This window comes from Megalopta genalis, chromosome 5 (genome assembly GCF_051020955.1).
Source record: "Megalopta genalis isolate 19385.01 chromosome 5, iyMegGena1_principal, whole genome shotgun sequence".
Lineage (NCBI taxonomy): Eukaryota > Metazoa > Arthropoda > Insecta > Hymenoptera > Halictidae > Megalopta > Megalopta genalis.
Window position 1 is genome coordinate 27,875,176 of NC_135017.1, and position 24,966 is coordinate 27,900,141.

Consider the following 24,966-nt stretch of genomic DNA (forward strand, 5'->3'; position numbering starts at 1 on the left):
TGATCGGATCGACACTAAATCGATACCTATCGTCGATACCAGCCCGCAAATTCTGATACCGAATCGAATAATAATAAAGATGTAGGTAGTCAAAAGTATCGATACCTGTTTGATATCTCACAAACGTATCGATGCCTATTTGATACCTTACAAAAGTATCGATACTCGCTTGACGTAATCTATAAGAATTTCAATACCCGTTTTATATTTTTCGAAATGTTCAATATCCACTTGAAAATTCACTGAAACATTTATATGTATTTCTCTGATATTAAAAATGATTCAAATACTAATAGCAATAATATTAAACTAAAGTTCTCATTTTCACCTTTAAACTATACAAATAACGCAGATTACAATTTTCATCGAATTAGATCTGCTTGACTAAGTTATTATTTTAATAACTTTTAATACCAAATAAATGTAGATGTTTTAACAGTTCAAGATTTTGAACAAAATCGATTTAAGTGAATCGTGATTTTTTTATTGAAATGATTTTCAAAATCCTGAAATAGTACATAAATGGGACGGGATTAATAAACAGCGTGTTAAAATCTATGAGAAATGATGTATAACCTTGACATTACAAAAAAGTAGATTTATTTCTAATCAATATTCACCAAGACAATTGTTTTACGATACTCCACATGCAACAAACAAATCCCCTTCTTTCAAACAACGAAAGAAACATAAAGAAAAATGATGCTGGTCTGATTGCAGAAATGATAAATTGAAAATTTCAAAGACCAATGAATTTTCATCACTTATCAAAGCAGGAAGGAATACTTCACTAACGAACATAGCGAAGCCTAATTGAATTAATTATATTCTCATTAATATATACATATTACAATATCCACATTCGACATGACAAATAAATTCGATAATGATTAGAATGAAATAAAATTTGCGTATTAACCTGTAATCTACGTCTGTCTTCGTGGACATACAGGAAATGTCTATTATTAAGTCGCTGATTAACACATAAATATGTATTAAAGACGAATGTCTGCATGACGAAAATTCGTCATTTCGCAAACAATCACCAACAGCCAAAAATTCGTCATTTTTACATTACAGCAAACAATTGTGTGATTCTTTTTCTTTTATTTCTCATTAAAACCAATAAAGCGATCCACCAAAATTCGATCCACCTGGCAGACTAAATTATGATTTACGTAAACCTAAGTGCGTTAAAATAGTGACTGCAGGAAAATTACCGGACGAATATGTGTTAAGAACGGCAATAGTACCAGTCGTTATCAGTTGCGTAAATTTGATTGTTAAAAGCCTGTGGCGCAGCCAAGGTAGAACCGGTATCTCCTAAATGATTTTCTAACATCATCTAAAACGTTGCTCTAGTAATGACGTAAACTTCTGTAGAAATAGAACAAGTATTCCGAGTAGAAGCTGTGCCAGATCGAATTGAAAAAGCACGCGTGTCGTAGACACGTTATCTCTCTGTTCTTCGGCGAGCAAGTGACACGAACAGCCGATACTACCGCGGTATAACCATAAATATAGTCCTCTATGGAGCTCTATAAAGTTACTCGCGTTAATATTCGGCATTATTCGGACACGTTATAACAGTTCGCCAGCGATGCCAGGTCACTTCTGGCAAACAAAACCTTTTACATTTTATTTCATAATGTCTCCGGTACACTAATTTTACTTGGGACAAATGTGACTCGGCACCGCCTTCCGACTCACCGTTCGACCGTCCGCTTTCTGACTGTTAAAACAGATTAACTTTTTTCAAAGCGGACGAAATGACTTGTATTATGTATACATATGTACATGTATGCCATTTTAATTTCCTCGTGAAAATATCTCGATATGAAAAAATGTTTCAGACGAAAGTTTATGGTTTCGAGAGGAGGCAAATTGTGCTGTCATTTATTCCAGATTGAAGAGACCTTGGAAAAGCGTACACAAAGGTCAACTTCGACTTTTTATAGAATAGAATAGAACCTGCACGTTTCTTACATATTGTCGTAACTGGCATCAGGTCGGTTTGAAAGCATCTCTTAAATGTAAATTTCGCGCAAATTTCGCATGAGTTTGAATCATAGTCACGTAAGTCACGTTTTCATCATTGCGAGAAAAAAAGAGCGTTATTATTTACTAATACGCGTATTGTTTACTGATCATATTTATTGTTAAGATAATTTAGAGTTAAGTTAATATATAGTAACTTTATAATTCATTTCATTTATCTCTTGAACATTTTGGCATGTATGATTACATTTTATTTTTAAATTATTTTTTTTTACATTTTAAGTATTAAGGAGTAGAAGTATTAGGATTACATTTTAAGACACAAGTCAACATTTTCGAAAATATGACCTACACCACTATGATTCTAACCCGTTCGTATAAGTTACCGGAGGTCTACAAAACGTATTGTTTAAATATTCGTAATAAAATCGGATAAAAAAAGTTAAAAAATCGTGAGCTTTTCTTATTTCTTTTTGTCATTCTAAGGGATAGCAAAATTAGAAAAAAAAATGCATTGCACAGTAAACTAGTATCTCTATCGTCTTCTAATTTCGTTCAATTCGAAGAAGGTTAATAGCGCAGGATATCTAGTTGCAATGCGTTTATCAGGGGAACTACAGCAACCCGTTGAAGTGCACGAGGCAACGTTTACTAGCAGACGTGATCTTCACTTCCTCGTAACTTTCTGTTACGGAAGATTTCGATATGGATATCGAAACACTTGCCGATCGAATCCGACTCGTGGCAGCGTTTATGCGAATTCTTGAGTAAATTATAGCGCGTAATAGCGTGCGCAGGTTATTCTGACCGAACAGAAGAGGAAGCAAAAGTGTTCGTATCATGTTTTCTAGCTTGCAACAAAGAATAGAGAAAATATAAGATTATTTCGAAATATGAAATATAAAATACGTAGCTACATAGATGAAATGTAATAATAAATAAAATAATAAATTACACATTTAGCGAGGCTTATAATGCACATTATTATACTGCGGATCTTTATGCAGAATAAAAATTCTATACACAAACTGCACCAAACAATAAATAAAAATTGAATAAAAATTCAGTTTCAGTTTCAACATTTCTAATCGGTTGAAAATAAGCTAGTAGCATCGTTTAATTTATCCTCCGCATTTACTGTTTTTATATTCTACCAACTCACTTTTGTCATAAATCCATAAAATTCGCAGTCAACTCATTATATTATCGTATCAATTTGAGATGGAATTTCTGAGCTAATTTTCTAAGCTAATCCACGTCGACTTGTGGGAACATTATTGCAAACGTCATAGACTTCTCTAATTTTATAAATTTGCTGTATATTTTGAGAAACTAATTGTGCTCAGTTTTGCTAAATTTTCGTGGAAAATTTTATATTAAAAGATTGCCATCTAAAGTTACAAAAATTAACGAAACTAATAAGATAAGCTCGACAACTCGAAGGTTCCGATTTTTTTGAAACTGTGTAAGTTTATTAAGAACCTTCGAAGAAGTTTTGAGCCAGTTTTATTATTACGGTCACAATTTGTTTTTTCGGAGTGAAAATGCATTAGATTACAGTAAAACTGTAATAATTTTCTATACTTTTTAAAGAGACATTATTAGAAAATAAATTTTAAATATTCATTAGAAACGAATGAATTAAATACTCATTAGAAACTTTATTAAAAATAAACACAGTGCGTCATCTGCTAACGTGTAATTTTTTATCTAATATAATATTTTCATCAAACGACATAAAAATGTATACAATTACATGAAGAAACACATTAATCTCATTACTGCTCAAATTATTTAATCACGTTGTCTGATAAGTTTTACGTACACATCTTCGTTTATAATGAGGTTTCTAATAAGAGACAAATTCAAATTAATTCTAAAGGCGGCAGTGGTAAACATTTTTATTTAAACAAACACCTTTTATCGTTTTAATATCTCCTTAAAAAGCATAAAAAGCTATTGAATGTGTACTATAAGCATTTTTTACACCTGTAAAAAATTGTATACTTTTACAATTTAACTTAAAGATGTGTAGATAAATAGAGAGTGTGTGTCTGTCTACGTTCACAAGAGTTGTTTTCACTCTGAATAAATGAGTTGTGACCGATAATAAAAATATCTGAAAATTTCTGCTAAAGTTCCCAACAGTTTCAAAAAATTCGGAATTTTCGGGTTGCCGAGCTTGCCGTGTAAGACAATAATTAAAATCTAGGTTTCGCGTTTTATTTTCGTGTTCTTCAGGCATCGAGCCATCTCCGAAATAATTTGAGATAAAAGCTGCACTAGAGATTCCACAGGTGAATGAACCAAGAATTCAAATTAAACAGAATCGAGTACGAGTATTTCTTTTAACCGAGTTTGCACGCGTGTGCAATAATAGCTTTCAATCTACTTAGTTCTACTTCTCCATTAACACCTGCTTAAACGAAGCATTCGATATTGTCGAGTGTCGAGGATGCGGAATCGTCTTAAGCAGAATGCTGTTATTTCGATGCATTACAATCTGATTTCTTAGACAGCCAATGGAAACCTCGTGCAAGATTCCATTTTCATCGATGCTGTTTGCATAATATCGAAGTTCATTCGACGAGTACCACGCGCATGCGAGCAAAGAATTTTCATTATTCAGTACGAGAATGGGTTTTAATTCTGCAAGTTCTTTCTGTCAAAGTTGTGCTGTTTTTAATGTTTAATACGTTCCACGGGAAGATCAAACAGATCTCCGCCCGCGGTCGTAAATCGCAGTATTAGGAAGAGGCCACCGATTGGTGTCGCAGCAGCCAGGATCGCATACTCTATTTTAGGATTCCCCCCATTTCAATAAATATACTACTCAGAGAATATTGGTATATCACGTTTATCGAAGAATTAAATTTTCACGTTCGTCGAAAAGAAATTTAATAGGCGGAGTGAATTTAATTCCACAGGCTTGTACTCGCGACAGATTTTAGCACGTTTGTCTCCGGGTTGGAATATTCTTTTGCACGACCCTGACTATGCTTTTATAATCCTTATCTCCTCATATATCTCTCAAACTGCTGTTTCCGAGATCGGATTTCATGTACTTTCCACACTTATCTTGAAACAACAATAGATCCACCGGGACCGGAACGTGTTAAAGACTTACGGTACACATTGCTCTATTTTCAAAACGCATTCCTTGGACGTCTTAAATGGAACATGTAGAAGTATCCTAAACCATGTGTTCACTGGATATTCGTATTATTATCGAAATTATATTGATTCGATTCTAGCCCTCAATGAGGTAGAAGTACGTATTATGAAACATCGATCAATTGTGAACTCTTCTTGAAACAGTGGCACAAACAACACAATAAAAAATAGACAGAGTGTATGAAAGTGGATGTCAAAATTCTACCTATATTTTTGTACTTTGTTCTTTATAAATTCACTCATACAAATACTGTTATGTGACAATCAATAATACAGGTATTATTGTACCAGTTCATTGAACACGTTTGCGGTTTTCTTAATTGCGTCTTTTTACAGTAAAAATAAATCAAATTTAATTCTTTTCATTACGGTGTAAAAGTATAGATAATGTATATATAAAACAAGTTTTTTTCTTCTTACGTACGAGTAAGTAAAAAGATGAGCAACAAATAACAAAACGGGAAAAGGCTTTAAGAAAAAGAACAGTTACAGGAAGAAAAAGAAAATTTAGCCGAGGAGAAAAAAAGATTCAGCAAAAGATGCTCGAGCTACAAAGAAGGAAATGAAAAATGAAAAAATATAATTTTGCAGTTTAGATTATAATGTTAATGCTATGAGATACAGAAGAGAAAATGAAAAGTGAGAAAATGTAATTTTTCAGTTTAGGTTAAATTTATAATGTTAATGTTGTGTAGTTTAAGGCACATATGATTCTTATTATTTTTATTATATTAATCATCTATTGTATTAAAGATATATTTTTTATTATTATATTTTTAAATTTATGCAGAAAGAGTTTAAATGAATAATAATTTTCTCTTTCATTCTTTTACATTTGTTAATAAGACACATGATTCTTATTAACAAATGTAAAAGAATGAAAGAGAAAATTATTATTCATTTAAACTCTTTCTGCATAAATTTAAAAATATAATAATAAAAAATATATCTTTAATTCAATAGATGATTCAAGTTGATACTTGTAATTAAGAATATGTATGAATGTGTTGTTTATTTCAAACTTAGAAACATTGAATAAAGAACAGAGGGACATGAGGGGAAAACGATATTTCTTAATAGGTACACGCGCGTACTTTACTATTTTATATGTGTCATTTTTAATTTGTATCAAATAAATATTTCAAAGTTCATTACGTTATTTAGAAACATCAATGTATCGAACGGTAGTAGAAATATTCAATAATAATACTTTTCAGTTGTAATAAAATGAATGTTAATCTTACACCATAATAGGTACTTTTATCTTATCTATAACAAAACAAAGCCTTCAATAATTAAAGGATAATTTAATTGCAATGCTGCGAGACATTAAATTGCTGAAGCGGTGATTTTATAGTATTTGGGGAAACTTCTAAATCATAATTTATAAAATGCGTATTTCATTCGCATAGAATGCGTAAATTTATTCTGTAAAACTATTCCCTTAGATTACTAGATTATATTCTATTAGATGCTATTAATCTTTAAGAATGGCCAAGTGTAATAAAAGAATTCCACCTCCATAAAAAGAATGAAATTCCTACTCGTAAAGATTCACCTTTTTATTTAAGCTTCCATATATCTAAGAGACCAATCTCTCAAACTCCCTAAAACCTTTCTCGAAGCCGTTTTAGTTATTACACTATCATCGTTCTAAGACTGTGCATTCATCAAGGCCTACTGATTGAGCTTGACGTTTTAGCGTGAAACGATAAAATTAAAACCGTAAAGATATAAGCGCGTTCTTCTCTCCAAGTGGAACTACACACAGAACGGTATATTTTATCATTGGTCGTCTAATAATTCCGATTCTGAGATTTATACTTTTTGCTGTATCTATAACGTGTGAAATAAAAAATTCAATTCTCTTAATGAACGGGTGGGAAAAAGGAATTTCTGTCGATAAAAATAATCGTGGTGACGATTAGATGCTCGTGATGTGAAATTTACGCCTAACAGATCCCCAAAAGTCACGTTTGTGATCGACCAAACCGACGCGGATACCTCGGAAACTGAAATCGTTGAGAGCCGTTGACCAGCTTTATGTTCCTATAAATCTAACTTCATTAGTTCGCTATGAACATTGAATCAGCGAAAATGCTTTACGAGCCACTGAAACTGATCGACCGTTTCCCTTCAATATTGAGAACTGCTTTTATATTTTCCGACTAGAAATGCTTTCCTACAAGCTCGCAGCGCAACGAGTATTTTCTATTAATTTTCAAACTATTTTCTATTCAAATTTGTATTCATTCATTGAATATTTATATTCATTAAATTTAGTTTTAAACATAATTCTTGGCGTTAAATGTACAGGGTGAAACAATAACTTTGACCACCTTGAATATCTGCAGTATTTTTAAAGGTAAAAAGAAACTTTTTATATATAAGTTGTATGGTATGGGGTCCCGAAAATTTGTTAAGATAATTTTTCAGATATTTTTATTCAGAAAGCTTATGTTAATTTTTTTTTAGTTTCTTTTTTATCGAAACGATTATTTCTTGTCATAGAATACTAAACAAAAGTATCCCTTTCATGGTAGTCCTCCCCTAAATTCTTGGAAGTTAACCGTGCGAAAATCGATAATCTGATTTTTGTGTCGAAATTTCCGTATGCAAATACATACCTTGTCGGGAGAAGCTACTATTTCGACGGAAGCCTCTTATCTGATTTCAATTTGCTACCGCAATCTCGGCGCCGCGCCGCCGCCACCGTGCTTCACCATAAGGACATCGATCCGTGATCACTAGTGATGGGCTCAAGTATATCGTAAGTTATGTCAAAATATTTGAATTTACCGAATTGGAACTGTCAAAATTTGTTTTCTCTTTTAGCAATTGTTAAAATAAATACTAATTCGAATTCCAATCAACCTCGTTTGTTATAGTATGCATTCGTTATAGGATACAGTTATTATTGAATACAGTATAGTTATTACTGGATACCATGATTTCACACAAAATTGGATAAATTAATATGGAATATATAAATATAAGGACATGCAAATGTGCATTCTATAAATTGAATTTACTATATTTAAATTGTATACATTGGATACATGTGTAAAATGAAAAATTACAAAGTAGAGGAAGAAATGGAGTCATCAATTCTATTTTTATTATATTTCCTCGCATTCGTTGTAGCACTTTGATTTAATGAGAAAAACTTCGCCGTAGCACTCGTTCATTGTATAATAAAGCACTCTATTATAAATGCATATATCATACTGCATGAAAGGAAGAATTTTAGAGTGACGGCGAGTTGAGAAATTTTAGTTCTTCAAATACAAAAAGTGAAAGGTTTGATTTGTTCGAATACAAAAAGTGAAAGACTTGATTTGTTCGATTACAAAAAGTGAAAGACTTGAGATTTGTTCGATTACGAAAAATCAGAGATTTCATTTGATCGAATAGAAAAAGTGGAGGATTTCATCTGTTCGAATAGAAAAAGTGAAAGAGTTGATTTGTTCGAATAAAGTTTAGAGAAAAGATCAAACAAGAAATGCAAGCGACAACAAAGTTCTGCTCACAACTAGCGCTGTTCCTGATCTGATTAACCCTTCAGGCCTGTTTTGTTTCGTTGTTGTGGTTCATTCCATCGCTAGAAGTCACCATTGCATTATACGCTAAGCTGAATCCCCGACATTAGTGCACAGACAGCGGGCAGGTGTTTGGGGTGGTTTCCTGGTGGTCAGCGATCAGCCGCGCGTACCTTTCATTTTCAGGTGCCAGGCGTGAAGTTTTCGTCGTGTTTTCATTCGTACAAATTATTATTATCCTCGTTGCTACAGAATAACGCAGTAAAAGCAACAAAAAATATTTATGTGTCCGGTATCAACGATTTTTTCCCGCAAATTAACGGCCCGTTAACTGTGGACGAAGCGAAACCTGTGATTTCCTTGTGCAAACCAGAGTGAGAACTCCGATGAAAATAATATAATGCTGGGACTCTTGCTTTGTTCTTCGCGAAATTGCGCTTTGAAAACGTACATAAAAATATACGTGGTAATAATCACAGCCGCTTCGTGCACTTATATTGTAATTATTAGCCTGCGTATTTTATGCATATGTAATAAAAATAGGTAGATGAAATTTAAAACAACGAAAATATTAAACGTATTTAAAGGCGTGTATGCGTTATTTTCGTCTCGTTGAAATCATTAAAGAAATCCGCGTAAACATTGCCAACTAAACGTCTTCTCCAATAGTGATGTTTTATATAGCATTTGAAAAAAAAGGTTTTATATAGCATTTGACTGGTGAATGGTATCAAGAAACGAATAGGTACGATGAATAATCTTGGCAAGAGACTTAAGAATCATGTTGTAAATAAAGATGAAAAAGATACAAAAATGATGCTTTCCAAAAGACAACACAGATTAAACTGTTACATTCGTAAAACTCGGTCAAATTGCCTCTCGTGGCAAACCACCTGTTACATCTAACCTTACTTTCTTGGTCCGTGAAATGCGTGTACGTTACACGTGATTTTCTTTCCTTTTTTGAATAATATCGTAAGTATTGGAACATAAATAATAAATTATGCTAAATAATTCGATACGGAATATCTAATATTTTGACATTTTTATTATAGGATTATTTACCCAGAACTCTCTGAGCGCAGTGATTGAAGCACGGTATTTAGAATCAGCTATTAAAACTGTAATTTTAGTGAAAACAAAAACATGTTCTCAGAATATTTTCAGGCCAGGCCAGAATAAAATAAACAAATAAAACATACGAATAATGATATGAATAATTCACGATATTCATGTTCGATGTGCAAAGTACCATCTTGCATCGTTCCTTGCTTTAACGAATTCCACCCTACAGCAGCAACTTGAATCTTTAACTTTTATAAATATTTGATTTCTCCTGCGTTTTTCATGTATTATGTATATAGTATATGTTAATGTTAAGTGAACAAGTAAATATTAGTAATAAAATTGCTAATTTTATAAAATAAAACCGTCTTTTTTACTCAATATTCTAACGGCGACACTTCATCTGTGTTTGACGAGTATACTCGCTTGATTCTCGCGACGCATATAGCTGCGTGTTCTGAAAAGTGGGCGTAACCAGCTAGCTGGTTAATAGGCACAGCAATTGATACACTTACCCTAGGTCGTTTAGTTTTTCTGTTATATCTCATCCTAAATAAAAGCGTTCAATTCATGGTAGTGCTCCCGCATCACAAAAAGCCATGTCGAAACAAGCAAAGCATCGCCCAGCGATCGAATCACTTCAAGACTCCTCGAAGACCCGATCTGTCGAAGATACGATCGTATCTCGCGGCTATCGATTTAGCTAGAAGAGGGTAAAAGAACCCGCAGAGAATCGTTCCCGCGGGTGAGAATCTCGTCGCGTGCTTCTTCATTGAAAACTATGTATAACAACCGCGGCGCGAAAGGGAGTCGGTGCGAGGGGCGAGGTCAAGAGGGGTGAGAAGGGGCCAGGCACGGTTGTTTACGGGTGCGGATGAAACGGGCCTTAATCACCACGTCGCACCGCGCCGCGCCATGGCGGAGATATCCTCGCCGAGAAAAGAAAGAAGAGGTCCCCAGGACCGATGGAACGGACAAAAAGGAAGGAAGTCGGATGCCTTGCACTTAGCATAATGTTCACCGCTCCTGTCATTACACTGGACCGCTAACATGCCATCCTAACACCCCTCCGCGGGGCCGGTAGACACGCGAGGATGTGCCAACAGACGTTAGTTAAACCGGCATCACGCAGCTACCAGGTTACCAACCGACTTGTCCGGAATATTGATCGGACGAGCATGATCTTGCTTAAATTAACACCGACTTCGACTGCTGAGACCAGCGGCGGTGGGATCATCAGCTGCTAGGCGGTCCGAAGCGGCGAGTTATCTGCGAAATGGTGGCGACCGAGGCACCAGGACCTTTGGAAATCGGATTAGTCACAGTGATAGGACTCTGTAACAATATTCAACGTTCGCAGCAGTAATTTTTCCTTATTTCATATCTGTCTTCTCCGATCTTCATTATTGATCTTCAATTTTAGGGACTCTTTAGATGTTACAGAGGTTAGCAATTGTACTGCAAAAGCGTCCGAAAGGACACATTATTTGGATAGGTTAACGTTGTGTATTAAAACATTTCAAAATTGGGCTAGCCACGGTGATAATTAGACTGCGGATTTTATGAATTTCTGACAAAAACGATTACGGCAAATAGAAAACTGTCGAGTCATTAGAAGAATCTGAGATTATCTTTCTATTATATGGAACTTAATAAAATGATTAAACGAAGAAAGACTTGCGTTTCTTGCAATTAACTGAGACAAAAATCCGCAGTTTACTGACAATACTCTGTGCAGATATTCTTCATTCAGCATCACTTATGTTCTTCATTTTCTATTTTTCTTCTTCGATATTCTGTTGCTTTTTAAAAGTCCTTCGGTATTATAGGAATCGGCAAGCGACTGTGTTGTAGCATCCAAAAGGACGCATCATTTGAGAAAATCTTGCGGCATCAGGACCTTTGTAAATTGAATCAGCCACAGTGATTGCACTCTTTGTGGATATTCCTCTTTCAGTATCACTTCTATTATGCTGTTCTTACTGTCAAGGATTTCTGGTATAAGGCGTGTCCTGGTGGAATTATTTTCACAACGTTTTAAAAGCATTACTGTTAGCTTCGTCAGGAAATCAAAGACACACTGATACTGGTATGTGCCTGGTGCTGTTCCACTGAACATTATGGTCCACGTTCCGGTTCATTGTTTATCAATGAAAAAGATTGGGTTACATTCAATCAAATGTAGCAAAACACTACATTGAAAACAGGACACACAGCACGCTTTAACGGAGCTGAAGTCATAGCCGAAACTAAGGGATAATCCCTATGAGAGTACAGGTAGCCTTCCTACAACATGACATCCTATAACATGGTTTCGCCCTAAACACGATAGGATAAATTGCGGGAACCCTCGTATTGCACTGCAACTTATAACACTGTTTCGCTTTAACACGATAAGAAAATTGCGAAAACCTTTGTACGACACTGTACTTCTACAGCACTGGATAGCATGGTTTTTGTTTAACATATTTAAAAACTAAATTATCTTAAAATAAACGACGGGAAGGAATAATGAACTATAGTGCTTTCACGTAAAAATATAATTATCATAATTAAGGGTATATAAATATATACCGCTAAATATTTCTGCTGAAAGAAGCCGAAAATTCAAAAGGGAGCTGCAAAATTGTTTATCTTCGTATCAAAAAATCTACAATGGCCTTGTAAGAACCAGCAAACCAACCAAAATTACAGATTTTTTAAAGAGGATAGAAGGTTGACAAAATCTGAATGAAGAAGAAGTTTCAGAATGTGAAGGTGACATCGTTCAACCGAAAAAACGTCCTCGTTTGATTGTACTATTTGATTGTTCTATTTGAGTAGTGACGAAGAAGAAATTTATTGAATTAAGGTTACATTAAATGAAAATAATATTTGTTGTTTTTCTTTTTCGTTTTGTGTTATACATTTATACTTTTAATAAAACTTAAGTTGCTTATATGGAATTAAAAAGAAATGTTTGTTTTTAATAAGCCTCCTTTTTGTACTGGCTCTGGGTCTCATATATTAGGTCTACCGGAAAATTCTGTCCGTTTTTGAATTGAAATATAACATTTATTGTAGAATATAATATTATAAAATAAATATTATATAAATATATTATATTATATATTATTATATATTTATATTATATATATTATATTATATATTATTATATATTATATAAAATAAATATAATATAAATATTATATTATATAAAATAAATATAATATAAATATTATATTATATATAAATATAATATTTATTGTAGAATATACTTTCCATCGTTACTTATGACTTCTTGCCAGCGTGATGGCAACTTGTAAATGCCATTTTTAAAAAATGATTTATTTTTAGAGCCGAAGAACTCAACTAGTGCTTGGTTGACATCAGCTTCAGTTTTAAATATTTTTTCCTGTAAAAAGTTTTGCAAAGAGAGAAACAAGTGATAATCGGAGGGTGCTAGGTCTGGGGAGTATGGCGGATGTGACAGAATTTCCCAGCCTAGCTCTGCGATTTTCTGACGAGTCGCCAAAGCAGCATGTGGTCTGGCATTATCATCGGTAGCCATGTTTTCACGATCGCGTCTCACTTAATAATGACATGAGACATCTTTGTTTCAGTTTATTTAGGAGTGTACATGTGTGTAAATGCAATGATAAAGAGAGATAGTCATATATGTCTCAAATCAACATGTGCATATGGATTGAAACTTGAAGTGACACTATCGGACAGAACTTTCCGGTAGACCTAATAACAAGGTTTCACACAACACGGCATTTTTTAGGAACCCACCCACCGTATCATAGGAGGGTTATCTATACAGAGGAACATTGGAGATAATGAAAAATCCAAATAACATCAACAGGGGTAAAGACCACCACATGAACCCAATTAGGAGTTCCCTCCTTCCTGTTTTTTTCTTAATTGTTCAGCTGATCAATTAAAAATCCTTTATGCAGATAACACGAACTGTACTGTACCGTGAAAGCCTCATTTTATATTTTCCTTCTTTCATCTTCTATTATTCCTTCTTCTCAAAGATCCTTTGGCATGATAGTATTCAGAAGCAACTGTGTAATAGAGACATCTTAAGTAACACTTATCCGGATAAGTTAGGGTAGCCATAGTGACAGGGTTCGGTGTGAATGTTCCTCACTCAGAGAGACACTTCTGATCCTCATTTCATATTTTTCTTCGTCGTTCTTCTCCGTTGCTTCTCCTTTTTAGCGATTGCTTGTAAGCAACTGTCTTGTAAAAGCGTCTGAGAAGACACATTATCCAAGGAAATGACGCAGCTAAGATGCCAAGACCATTGGAAATTAGGGTAACCACAGTGATAGGACTCTGCACGGATTATTCCTCATTCAGCATTGCCGCTGTTCTCCGCTTTGTACTTTTCTCCTTGGACGTCGTGTTGCTTTTTAATGATCCTCCGGTATTATAAAGATCGCCAGGCAAACTGTGTTGCAGAACCGTTTATAAATAACAGTGTGATCCGGTTGTATGTTTGCTTTAAATTAGCTGGTTCTATTAAGGACACGTTGGGACCAAGGGATAACGACGTGCACCATAGAGAATGAGGTAGTTACTGCTTATTATTGGTCGTTGATTTTGTATCGCCAAGACTAATTTTAAGAGAGCTGCCCCCAGATGAGTGGTTTAGAGCAAGGAAAACTAGCGATCAATGATTTATACCTTGTCAGTTATTTAAAGTGCCTATAATCGGCTTCATAGTTAAAGCACGACGCGGATGAAATTTCATCCTACGCGAATTTTCTTTTAATCGTATTCGGCAGCGTGGCGACTTTATCGAGAAACGTGGCGAGAAACTTTGTGCTGTTGCGTTTCGTGGTAATTTCTGTGCCACTTAGTTGAATCGTACCCAGACAAATTCGGAGCATTCGATCAATGGATTTGCGACGAAAGAGTTCAATGATCAACGTGTAGATCGACTGCTTCGTTGGCTGGTTATGAACAAAAATCGCTGGGAATACAAATATCTGGAATCTGAAGAACATAATGGGGGGGGGGATGTTCTAAACTTGAAATATGTACATGGTCGTTTCATAACTAGATCGCAGAGCTTTGTGCAAAATATAAATTTTGTGCGTCCGTTGCAAGAAACAGAAACCGCATAAACATTTAATTCCGTTTTGAATAATTTTAATGAGTCATAAATGATATAATCAAATCATTAAATTTGTCCAATAGTCTCAGTGTTTTGTGTAAGTGTTGTGCACATGTTGGAGAGCATCGTGAGTAGACAGTCACTTTTGTGTATTTGTGATAAAAGTGGATAGTTGTAATACAAAACTGTGAAAATGCCGAAAGAATTTAAAAATATTGTTGCGCTATTATTGATCTATTAAAATTATTAAAAGAAAGAATTAATTTTTATTTAGCCCTCCACTGTCACACTTCCTATGCGAAACATGCCTGTCATATCGGATCGTTCAGACCAAGAGTTCAGTCCTAAGAATCCTATCACTTAAAAAGTAGCAATACTAGGGTAGGGTTATTATATAACATAATAATACTAAGATAATATAATAATATCATAATACTAGGGTAAGGATCTAAATTATCGAACTTGTCCGGAATACCGTCAGTTTCGTTTATTTTAACGATAATCACGATAACAAACAACAAAATGTTAATATAACATTTGATATTACGTTAATAGAATAAAATTGTAATACTTGCTCCAATAATCTAATTTATTTAAGCATTCTCCATGAAAGAGTCTCTAAACTTTGCAGAATTGTAAAATGAGGAAACGATCATTTTGATCGCAGTAGATTTAATGTTAAGTAAGTTACTCCATGAGTTGTTCTAAATAAATTATTAAAAGGTACTACATTCTCCGTCGGAAATATGTTAGCAACTTTTCAAACGGAATAATTTTATCAAAACTGGTTCAAATGACTTCAATTTTGTTTAGATGACAGGGAGACTAGTTTTCTAAACGATGACTATACTACTTTTTTTTTAATTTGTTATTACTTGGAACGAGCAAGAAAAGATAAAAAAAACCTTCTTTATCTGAGCCTTTGATGAAAATTTAAAGAATGCGTTTCGTAGATCCTGGTAACTTATATGCATACTGAAGATTTCATCGAAATCGATTAACGTTAGTTAACAGTCACCGGTCGAAAGTGTCAAAAATCGGGACAAATCTGCGATTCTCGCGATCCAGTGTCAATTATTTTATTCCGTGAAAACTAACGCAATAGCATTTTCAAATTATTTAAATACTTTCACTGTTTTGAACTCGATCTACTCATATTCGTCACAAACGCATAAAATCCGCAGTCCGATTATAAACAAAGGAAAGAATCTCACGAAACAATGCGACCTCTAATAAGGGATCACCGTCTATCCCTGTTTTACCCTAGAGAATGACCAAGCCAGCTATTCCCTGAAGAAGCAAAAAAGTGTAGTTAAAATTTCGATCGGTCACGCAAGGGGTTAAAGGAGCAAATGAAAGTCGAAGAGGAAGAATTTCATTTATCCGGCCACGTAACCGGAGGCCTAATTTCCAAAGCGTGCAGCCACGGTGGTCCTCCAGTTCACCCGGTAGCGATCGGCACAAAGGCACCGGCACCTTCGGTGCTCTTTCGACTCTCTAACGAGAAGATTAGACCTAACGGCGTTTGGTATCCCATAAATCGCCGGCGCCGCGCATTAACCACGGAAAGAAACGGAACGATTTATGGGTGTGCCGTCGCGTAAATTCATTCTCGCGGAAATATCTTTCCCTCGCGAGGGAGAGAGAGAGAGAGAGAGAGAGAGAGAGACCGGGCCCGGTCGCCTCTGTCACTGATGTATTTCTGAATGAAGGATCGTGAGATCGTGTCCCTGGATACGCCGCGCCGGGGCGAAGGTTATTTCGTAAGAGCCTTCGGTTGTACCGACTTCGTCCCATCGCTGACCTTGACCACGGATTAACACGCTCCGAAGAAACTCCATAGACGATGGCTGCGGACCTAGAACGGTCCCTTGTGTTTTTCCATCTCGCCGCGGAAAACTGCTTCCGGACGCTGGATCACCATAAAAATGCATTCTTCGGGAAACAAAAGATTTTTGCTACTAAACGCGACATTCCGGAGATGCAGACTGCCTCAACATCGGCCATCAGGAGATGAGAACTGGCCTCTTTTCTTGCTGTCTAAGAAAACCAGACGTCGCAACTGCCAGACTAAGAATTAAGACTAATTAATTAAGACTAAGAATTAATGATCATTGTTTTAAACGATTTTTGTTAGGAACGATCATTATGATTAATTGAAATTTTTCGTTGCTACAGTAGCTATAATTAGTGAAAGAAATTTAATTTGGTAACCAGTTTGAATGGTTGAACGGAATTTGTTTCGATTATTCGTAACCATTATCGATGTCCAGATCCAATAAAAATGTGTTTCTTCTCTTAATGAGTTTAATTATATACGTAATAATAATAATGCTTAAAATTTTATACATTTGAGAATAATTTTGGTGAAGCATTAATTTTTATTATTATGTAACGAATACATAGTACCGAATAAATACTATAAAATACGTATTGACATTAAATTAATTAACAGTTCCCAGGAACACATAACCATAAAGCTATGAAAAAATGTCACTCGTCCACTGACTATAGTTGAGAGTAGCATAATAGTAATCGTTAATGCTCCCAGTGTTTTCGCTATATCTGTATTTGTGTCCTAAATGTTAAGAATCAATTACGATGAAAAGCGACTATTACGAGTGCAAATCATTGTAAGAACGATTTATCACGGAAAATGAATGATCTATGGCCAGACAGAGTTTTGCGGACGACGCTGTATCCGATTACGGCGGCGCTTATGGAAATGCGTCGAACAATAAGACTACCGGCGATCCTTAAGGTGATTTTGCACGCCTATACGTTCTTCTGCATACTGCTCGAATGATTTCTGCCGCGTTTATGTGGGCGGGTCTATGGTCAAACGGCAAGAATCATTGGCGCGGCGTGCACATGCCGCACGGCTTAAGGAGAATGGGCCTTGTAACTGCATCGATACGGATAACAATCATCGTCTGATGTAATAACATTGTTGATCCGAACGACAATGCGATATTTGCGCTCTCGCCTTGATTGGCTATCTCGGCGATGTATCTCGCCGAGAGATAAAAGTCTTATTTTTATCTCTAATGAACGCTTTTGGCTTTTTCTCGACTTACACGTGTAATTCGCAACGACCCAGTCAGCCGATTACGTTCCGTACACTGTAGACGTATGCAGAAATTTGCATACCGGTCGATTAATTTATAACAATTGAAATTCATGATCCATTGATTCTATCGTCGCGTCTCGTTTCGAAGTTATGGCTAGACTGCGGATGTTTATGCAAAGTAAAGATGTTTTTTTTTATGAATTGCAACAAACATTACCTAGGTAGAAATTGTTTTCTTTTCTTAACAATTTTAATAAATTGAGAATAATACCGAGATATTCTTCAATTCCCTTAATTTGTTTACTGTTTAAAATTGTTCTTAATTATTCTTGACATAAATCAGTTATATCCGCCGTCTAATTATGGTCATTTGAAACCAGAAACTTTTCATAACTACACTGCGGATCTTCGTGCAAAATAAAAAGTCTCTACCGCGCGCGCGCGCGAGCGATCGCAATTCAAATATAAATTCTTCATTTACAATTCTACAAACTTTAGAGACTCTTTCATGGAAAATGTTAGAATAAATCGTATCAGTGAAGCAAGTTATATAATAAAAATCTTACGAAATCGAGATAAATTGGAAAAATAAATAAATATTTTTATTCAATTTTTATATTATTTGAGATACGTACATCATTAATGTAACCAGATGTTAAACGTTCCAATTACATTCATTAATTAATAGAAATGTAAGAGGAAGCTTATTTTTCAATATATGTTTGTACATTTTCTATGTCTTTACTTTGTATAATAAATGTTAATCATAAGAAGTAGAAGTTCAAATAATTAACAGAAACTTAGACACATGAAATATTATTTCCAATAATTATTTTCAGTATATCTTAAGAAGATATTATTTCAAATAATTATTTCATCGCGTAAAAAAATACTATTTCAAATCATTATTTCCAGTACATCTTAAAAATGCTATTTCCAATAATTATCTCCAATACATCTTAAAAAAATACTATTTCAAATAATTATTTCCAGTACATCTTAAGAAAATACTACTTGAATTAATCATTTTCCTCTGTGACGACAAATAAATCTTGAAATATTATTTCATACAAACAATACTTATTCAAATATTTTTACCCAAGTCTGATGGTATAGCGAGGGGTTAATTTTGAACTCATTTCGAATATTAAGTTAGGTGTTAAATCGTCGCGTGTCTGACGTATTAAAAATTCGTCAATTTTTCAACATCCTCTTCTCTCTGACCGCGCCGATTCAGCGAGACAACCGTAGAGGTGGGACTGCCGCATGCCGATACACCATAGGAACACGACTATGAGAGATTGTCGAATTTCTAGAAGGGCGAGGCCCTTTTGTTGGCTTCTCTCGTGGGAGCCAGCACGCCCACCTCGTGGCCGATTACTTTCCTCCTACCTAAGCGTTCACCTACACCAGCAAGGCGATTCGCGTCTGCCGCGTATTTCGCGACGTAAGCCGCAGTTAAGCCGTGAAAGATATGCGCGCAACGGTCCTGTAACGACATGAATTTGCGATCTCGCCGGCGCAGATTGAATCGTTCGTTCCCGGGACGCGAAATTGTTGGAACGCGCGACCCGCGGACTCGCTCGCCGTGCCGTGTTTCAGGGGAACTGATTATGAGTTATCCTCGTCGACGTTTGCGTACACAATCCCTCAGGATTCTTTCCCTCTTGTCCCGTCTCGTTTCGTTTCGTTTCGTTTCGTCCAGCCTGAATGCTGAAATAATGCGACACGCCGGATGCCGGCGAGTTAGAGGAGAACTTCCGGCGGCGTTGCATTCGCCTGGCACTCTTGGCTCTCTGCTTCATGGTGATTGAAACGTCTTCGACCTGTTCAACCCTCTGCGTTTTATTTCCTACATGTTCACATCGACTTCCTTGTCTTCAATAATTTCGCTAGTGGAAGGAGGCAATTCTTATTTCTTGCGCAGATACATTTACTTCCATTCGTAGATTTTGATAACAGGTTTGCCGATTTGATGCATTTATGGGAAAAATGGTTATGGCGAAATAGGAGAAAACTGTCTTGAATGGGACATTACCGTCGTCTCAAAAATTGTGAATGTTCCTATAATAAAATTATGCTTGTTTTGTAACTATATCATGCATGTAATTGAAAATTCTAATCACACGTAATTTGAAATCGCAATTAATTTTGTTAGGGTTAAAAGTAATATTTTTCCTTTTTTCTCTTGTATGAAGTGCTGTTGCTTTCGAATGAGTTTTTTATTTATTGCATTCGATCGGGTATTTAATCATAGTAATTAAACAAATTCAATTTTTAATGTTGTTACCAAGATTATGAATAGGACACACAGAATAAATATATAAATGAAATGTGCGGCATAAAAGGTGCCTCAAATATTCAGTTTCCTTTTACTGAAAGGATTATATAGTTTTTGTCGTAAAATACTAAAATGTAATATTAATTCAAAGATATAAAGAAGATTTATGCAAAATTCGAGATTAGTATGTAATATTATATATACTCACAATGAATAAGACCTCTACTATGTTCAATTTATTTAATCTATTAGAAGAAAAAACACAGTTTTACTTAACTCCTCTTTTGTACGATAGAAGACTATTCCTGCTAGTTCGAATGCACCGTATAATTTATCACCATGATCCTCATGCTACTTACATCACAATTTAGCTACAATAATTTAGCTACAATTGTTTCATGTTAATTATCACGTTATAAAAATGCAATATTATTAAATCCATTTATCGAATCTTATAAACTATTGTGATTGGACTGCGGATTTTATGCATTCGCAACAAAAATGAGTAAGTGAAATATAAACTAGTAAAAACATTAGGAGAGTTTCAGGATATTGATACATTATTTCCAATATGCTATATTTATCAACAGGAGAAATATATTTTTTATTTTTAATAATCATATTAACAATTATGTACTATAATAGACAATTTTTATTTTGCATAAAAATCCGCAGTCTAATGACGACAAATATGCTGCAATGTACATACTTTTGGACGCCGCACAGTGGAGTATTAGGTCGAAAAAGCTGGCTAAAATACGATTTTTCAAATCTCTTGCGTAAGTTGAAAAATTTTCTGAGTTATTAGAATATATAAAGAAATCAGTATTATTATTTTTATTTATGTACTCACGTAGCGTTGTTCGGCATTGAAAATAAAGTCTTTTATGGCAACTCACATTTCTGTTTTCTCGTTTCTGAAATATCGCACGGTTATTAGTATCATTTATATGTAATGAAGATGGTCTGCTCATTTTTTCTTTACTGACACTTTCTACTTTTCACTTTCTTATTGTGTGGCCGCTTAAAATTATTCGAGTTTAAAGATCACCTATTATTTATTGCGATATTTCCGATTTGAAGAATTTTCATGAAAGAGAGTTTTAGACTTGCAAGCGAGTTCCGACGTTCCTTTTTGCATTACTGGAAACCCATGAAAATACAAAAAGAATTAGCTGTCAAGATATTTCAATACGACTTTGACATTACATGTATAAGGCTGTGACTTATTCAATGAGACAAAACAAAAGTATAAAATTGTTCTGAACAATTTTTAATTGTTTCTAGTTTCTTCAATAGTCTTTAATAATTTTTAATACTTTTTAATAATTTCACATCGTTTTTCATGATCTTTAGGTTGCTTTCGATTGTTTTTAGTTTATTATACATATCTTTTAATAGTTACATAGCCTTCGCACAATGCAAAAAGTAATAATATTTGTTTCTTAATGTTTAAAATGATTCCCACTATGTTAAAATACTATAAATAGATAGAATATATAAATACTATAAACAAAATTGTGGATGTAATTTAGACACGTTCACTGAGAAATATAATTTTGGCCAGCGAAATCGCGCAAATAGCCCACTGTCGCCGGACCGTAAATTTCACACAACAAATTGACGATTGGCACGCTTCCCTTCGTTTGACTGTGCACAGCGAGACGATGAGACACAAAAGGCAGTAAAGCTGATGATGCGGGAACGAAGATTTATAAAATTTGCATCGGTGGAATATGACGGGCAACTGTACATGACGCCCCAGGACTTCCTCGACAGTGTTGTTGAACCCGAACCCAGACGTGAGTATTAAATAAATTTGCACGGTCAGCAATAGTGGCGCCGGCCAGCGATAATAACTCGCTTTGTCTTTGACAACAAATGCCCTCATAATTCGAGGCAACGTATATTAATGACGCCCATTACCGTACGATCCCGAAAAGCAAAGGCGAACCACCTGAAGGATGGATAACCATGATTATCATTCGTGATGGTATACGAAGCTTTTCAGACGTACGCGATGATTCAGCTTCGTAGAAAATGTTTCAACATATCGTTTTGGGGGAATTTGCGCGAGTAAATGGTTAAATTTTTGCTCGTAGAAGCGTGAACATTTTATTTTTACAAAGGAGCACCGCCACGTGTGTCTTAAACGCTTCGTACCTCGTCACGAAATTGCAGATTTTATGCATTTATGGCAAAATAGAGTAGTTGCAATTGAAAATAGTATAAAGCTTGAAATGTCAATGTATTAAAATAAAATAAAAATTAAAATAGTCCAGGTAGAGGATGATTTCGTTCTTTAATAATTTTAATAATTTGAGAAGAATGCAACTGTATTTTTTAAATTGTTTGAATGTTTTTCACTGCTTTATACTCGATCTGTTAATTTGTATCATAAATGCATAAAATCCGCAATCTATAAATAAACAGTAAACAATTAAATGATAATTAATAAATAACAATTAAAATTGTATTTATAAGTAAGAAATAAACTATATTATTTTGAATAATTTATTTGGATCTATATAACTGGTAAGTAATTATCGTTGTCTAAACAACGAGCCTAATCATTGAAATGAACATTTAGTTAAACGATACCCAACTCTGCCCACGGCGGCATATTCGCGAAGCCCATGATTCCGTGGTAGGCGGACTAGCTGCCATCGCGATGAAAAACGATCGTTTTTGCGACCATCAATGTCAACCTTTTTCTTTCCGCTACCACTATCGACCACTTACGAACGAATTTATTACCAGGCAATCGTGAAATTAGAAAAGTATGAACTCCGTCGAGCAAGAAGGAAGCTTATCGTTGCGGCGCGAAAGCATCGCGAATCCGGTTTCATTGACCGTGAATGGTTCGATTGATTTGTAAATCGCTAACGACTTGGTCTATCGATGAACGTGGAATTAATTTTAACAAGTCCTTGGACACCTTGCGAAAGTTTTATTTCGGTACGCCGCGTCACGCGAGCCGATGCACATTTACATAGAAGTAATTCCCAGCAGAGTTTTACTTTGTTTTGACGATGCACTCACGAATCCAAACGTAAACTGGGAACGACGACCCAGTGATACCACGATTCCTTGATCGGCCGTTTTTGTAAAAATAAATTGTGCATCTGTGGCGTTTCAGCGAGACTGAAGCGACGTGTGCTGAGTGACAAGGAGCTCGATGTGATGAGAAATTCCATCCCCACGCTGCGTCATGGAAGTCCGCATATGCTAAGAAACTTGCGGGACAAGGGTGAGTTGAGATATTTTTACTCGCCGACGATCGGTTTAACACCTTGCCGTGCTTTAAGGAGTCAGACTCGTGGTGGAAGATTTCCAGTAATAAGCTGTTAGATATGAATGTTGTTCCGTTCCTTCAAGGGGATATTCTAGCGTGAAGTGCGCGTGTTTTTAACTTCGTTAGGGAATTTTTTGCAAAGGGACTATTATACCTTTTTTCAGTCAAATTGACAAGGTTTATTTGTACCTGTTTCAACGACGTTTTAAAATTTTTTGGAACAAAAAACAGTTCAAATCAGTGGCACTGCGTACTCTCGAACATAGTCGCTTTTAAAAGAGGACGTCCCACGGTATCCACGATTCCGGCCGTTAAAGTTTAGTATAATCGATAATGACATATGGTCGTCGCGGCTTTCAAACAACCGTAACTTTGTTAATTTTAAGAGTTCGTATGTAAGGTTCCAGAGAAAGATGTATTCTTGAAGATATATTCTTTGAGAATATGCAAAAAAATTGATTCTTTCAAAAGTTCACACTAGAATGACCCGTTAGGTCGTAATCAGATTCTATTCTCTTGTCACCAATATTTCAACATTCAAGTAGATATTAACACACACAAAATATAAAATTTCTTTTTCTTCTAAGAAATGATCGCGATCGAAAATGTTCTAATTATCGTAATTGTAAAGAAAATGGTACGAGAAGGGGTTAAAACGACGCAGCTTGTTGCCTAATCGTAGGCTTAATTTTAATATTTTATTTACCCAAATATTGTCAATTCATTTTCCAATCACTGAGCTGTACACGTAGAATGGTCCACGTAAATATCTCCTCCAATAGTGATGTTGCAAAAATGTGTTTTATATGGAATATGACTGATTTCAAGAGACGAATACGTTGCAAAAAGTAGTTTTTCTTCAAGATCACTTATATCAATGCATATTTTTTATTATTGCATCGTGTTGCTGACATACAAATACATTGAGACATGTATAATGACTTGACTCTGAAATGATCTTTGACTTCAAACATGAAAACGAAACGTGAAGTTATATCTCCTCCAATCAGAGTTCGGCAAAAGTTTATTCGAATGAAGATAACGAATACAATTTCGACGCTATTGAAAAAATACTCGATCGAATGAAAATTGATTTTACATAAAATCCGCGGTCTAGTTGCGAGCGACGCTAATCATCTCATTTCAAACTTATTTAATCCAGTCTTCGGTTTCCGCTTTCAAACGAGGGCTTTGTAAAGTTAACTATCAGTCTTTCTGTAACGGTGATTTCCTATCATTGTGACGATTCGATACCAAGAAACAAGTTAAATTGAGAAAATGAGGGACGGATGAAGTTTGAACTATGTATTATTATATCAATTGCTTTTATATCCGCCTTAAACCTCCTAGATCAATAGATGCCTTTTTGTGTGAACCCTCTCTTCTACCTTTACTTCTTATCCATAAACTGAAATCCCATTGTTTGCACCTTTA

The 24,966-nt window shown here is 35.0% G+C and overlaps 1 protein-coding gene across 4 annotated transcripts in view; it reads left to right on the plus strand.

Annotated features, from left to right (window-relative positions):
- Positions 1-24,966, plus strand: part of LOC117222459 (Mitochondrial calcium uptake 3) — a 43,280-nt gene that overhangs the window by 3,701 nt on the left and 14,613 nt on the right. For all 4 annotated transcript variants that reach the window (XM_033474159.2, XM_076522142.1, XM_076522143.1 and 1 more), the window contains exons 2-3: positions 21,898-22,039; positions 23,377-23,487. In XM_033474159.2, the coding sequence (XP_033330050.2) occupies positions 21,898-22,039; positions 23,377-23,487 (253 nt within the window). The remainder of the gene's footprint in view (positions 1-21,897; positions 22,040-23,376; positions 23,488-24,966) is intronic.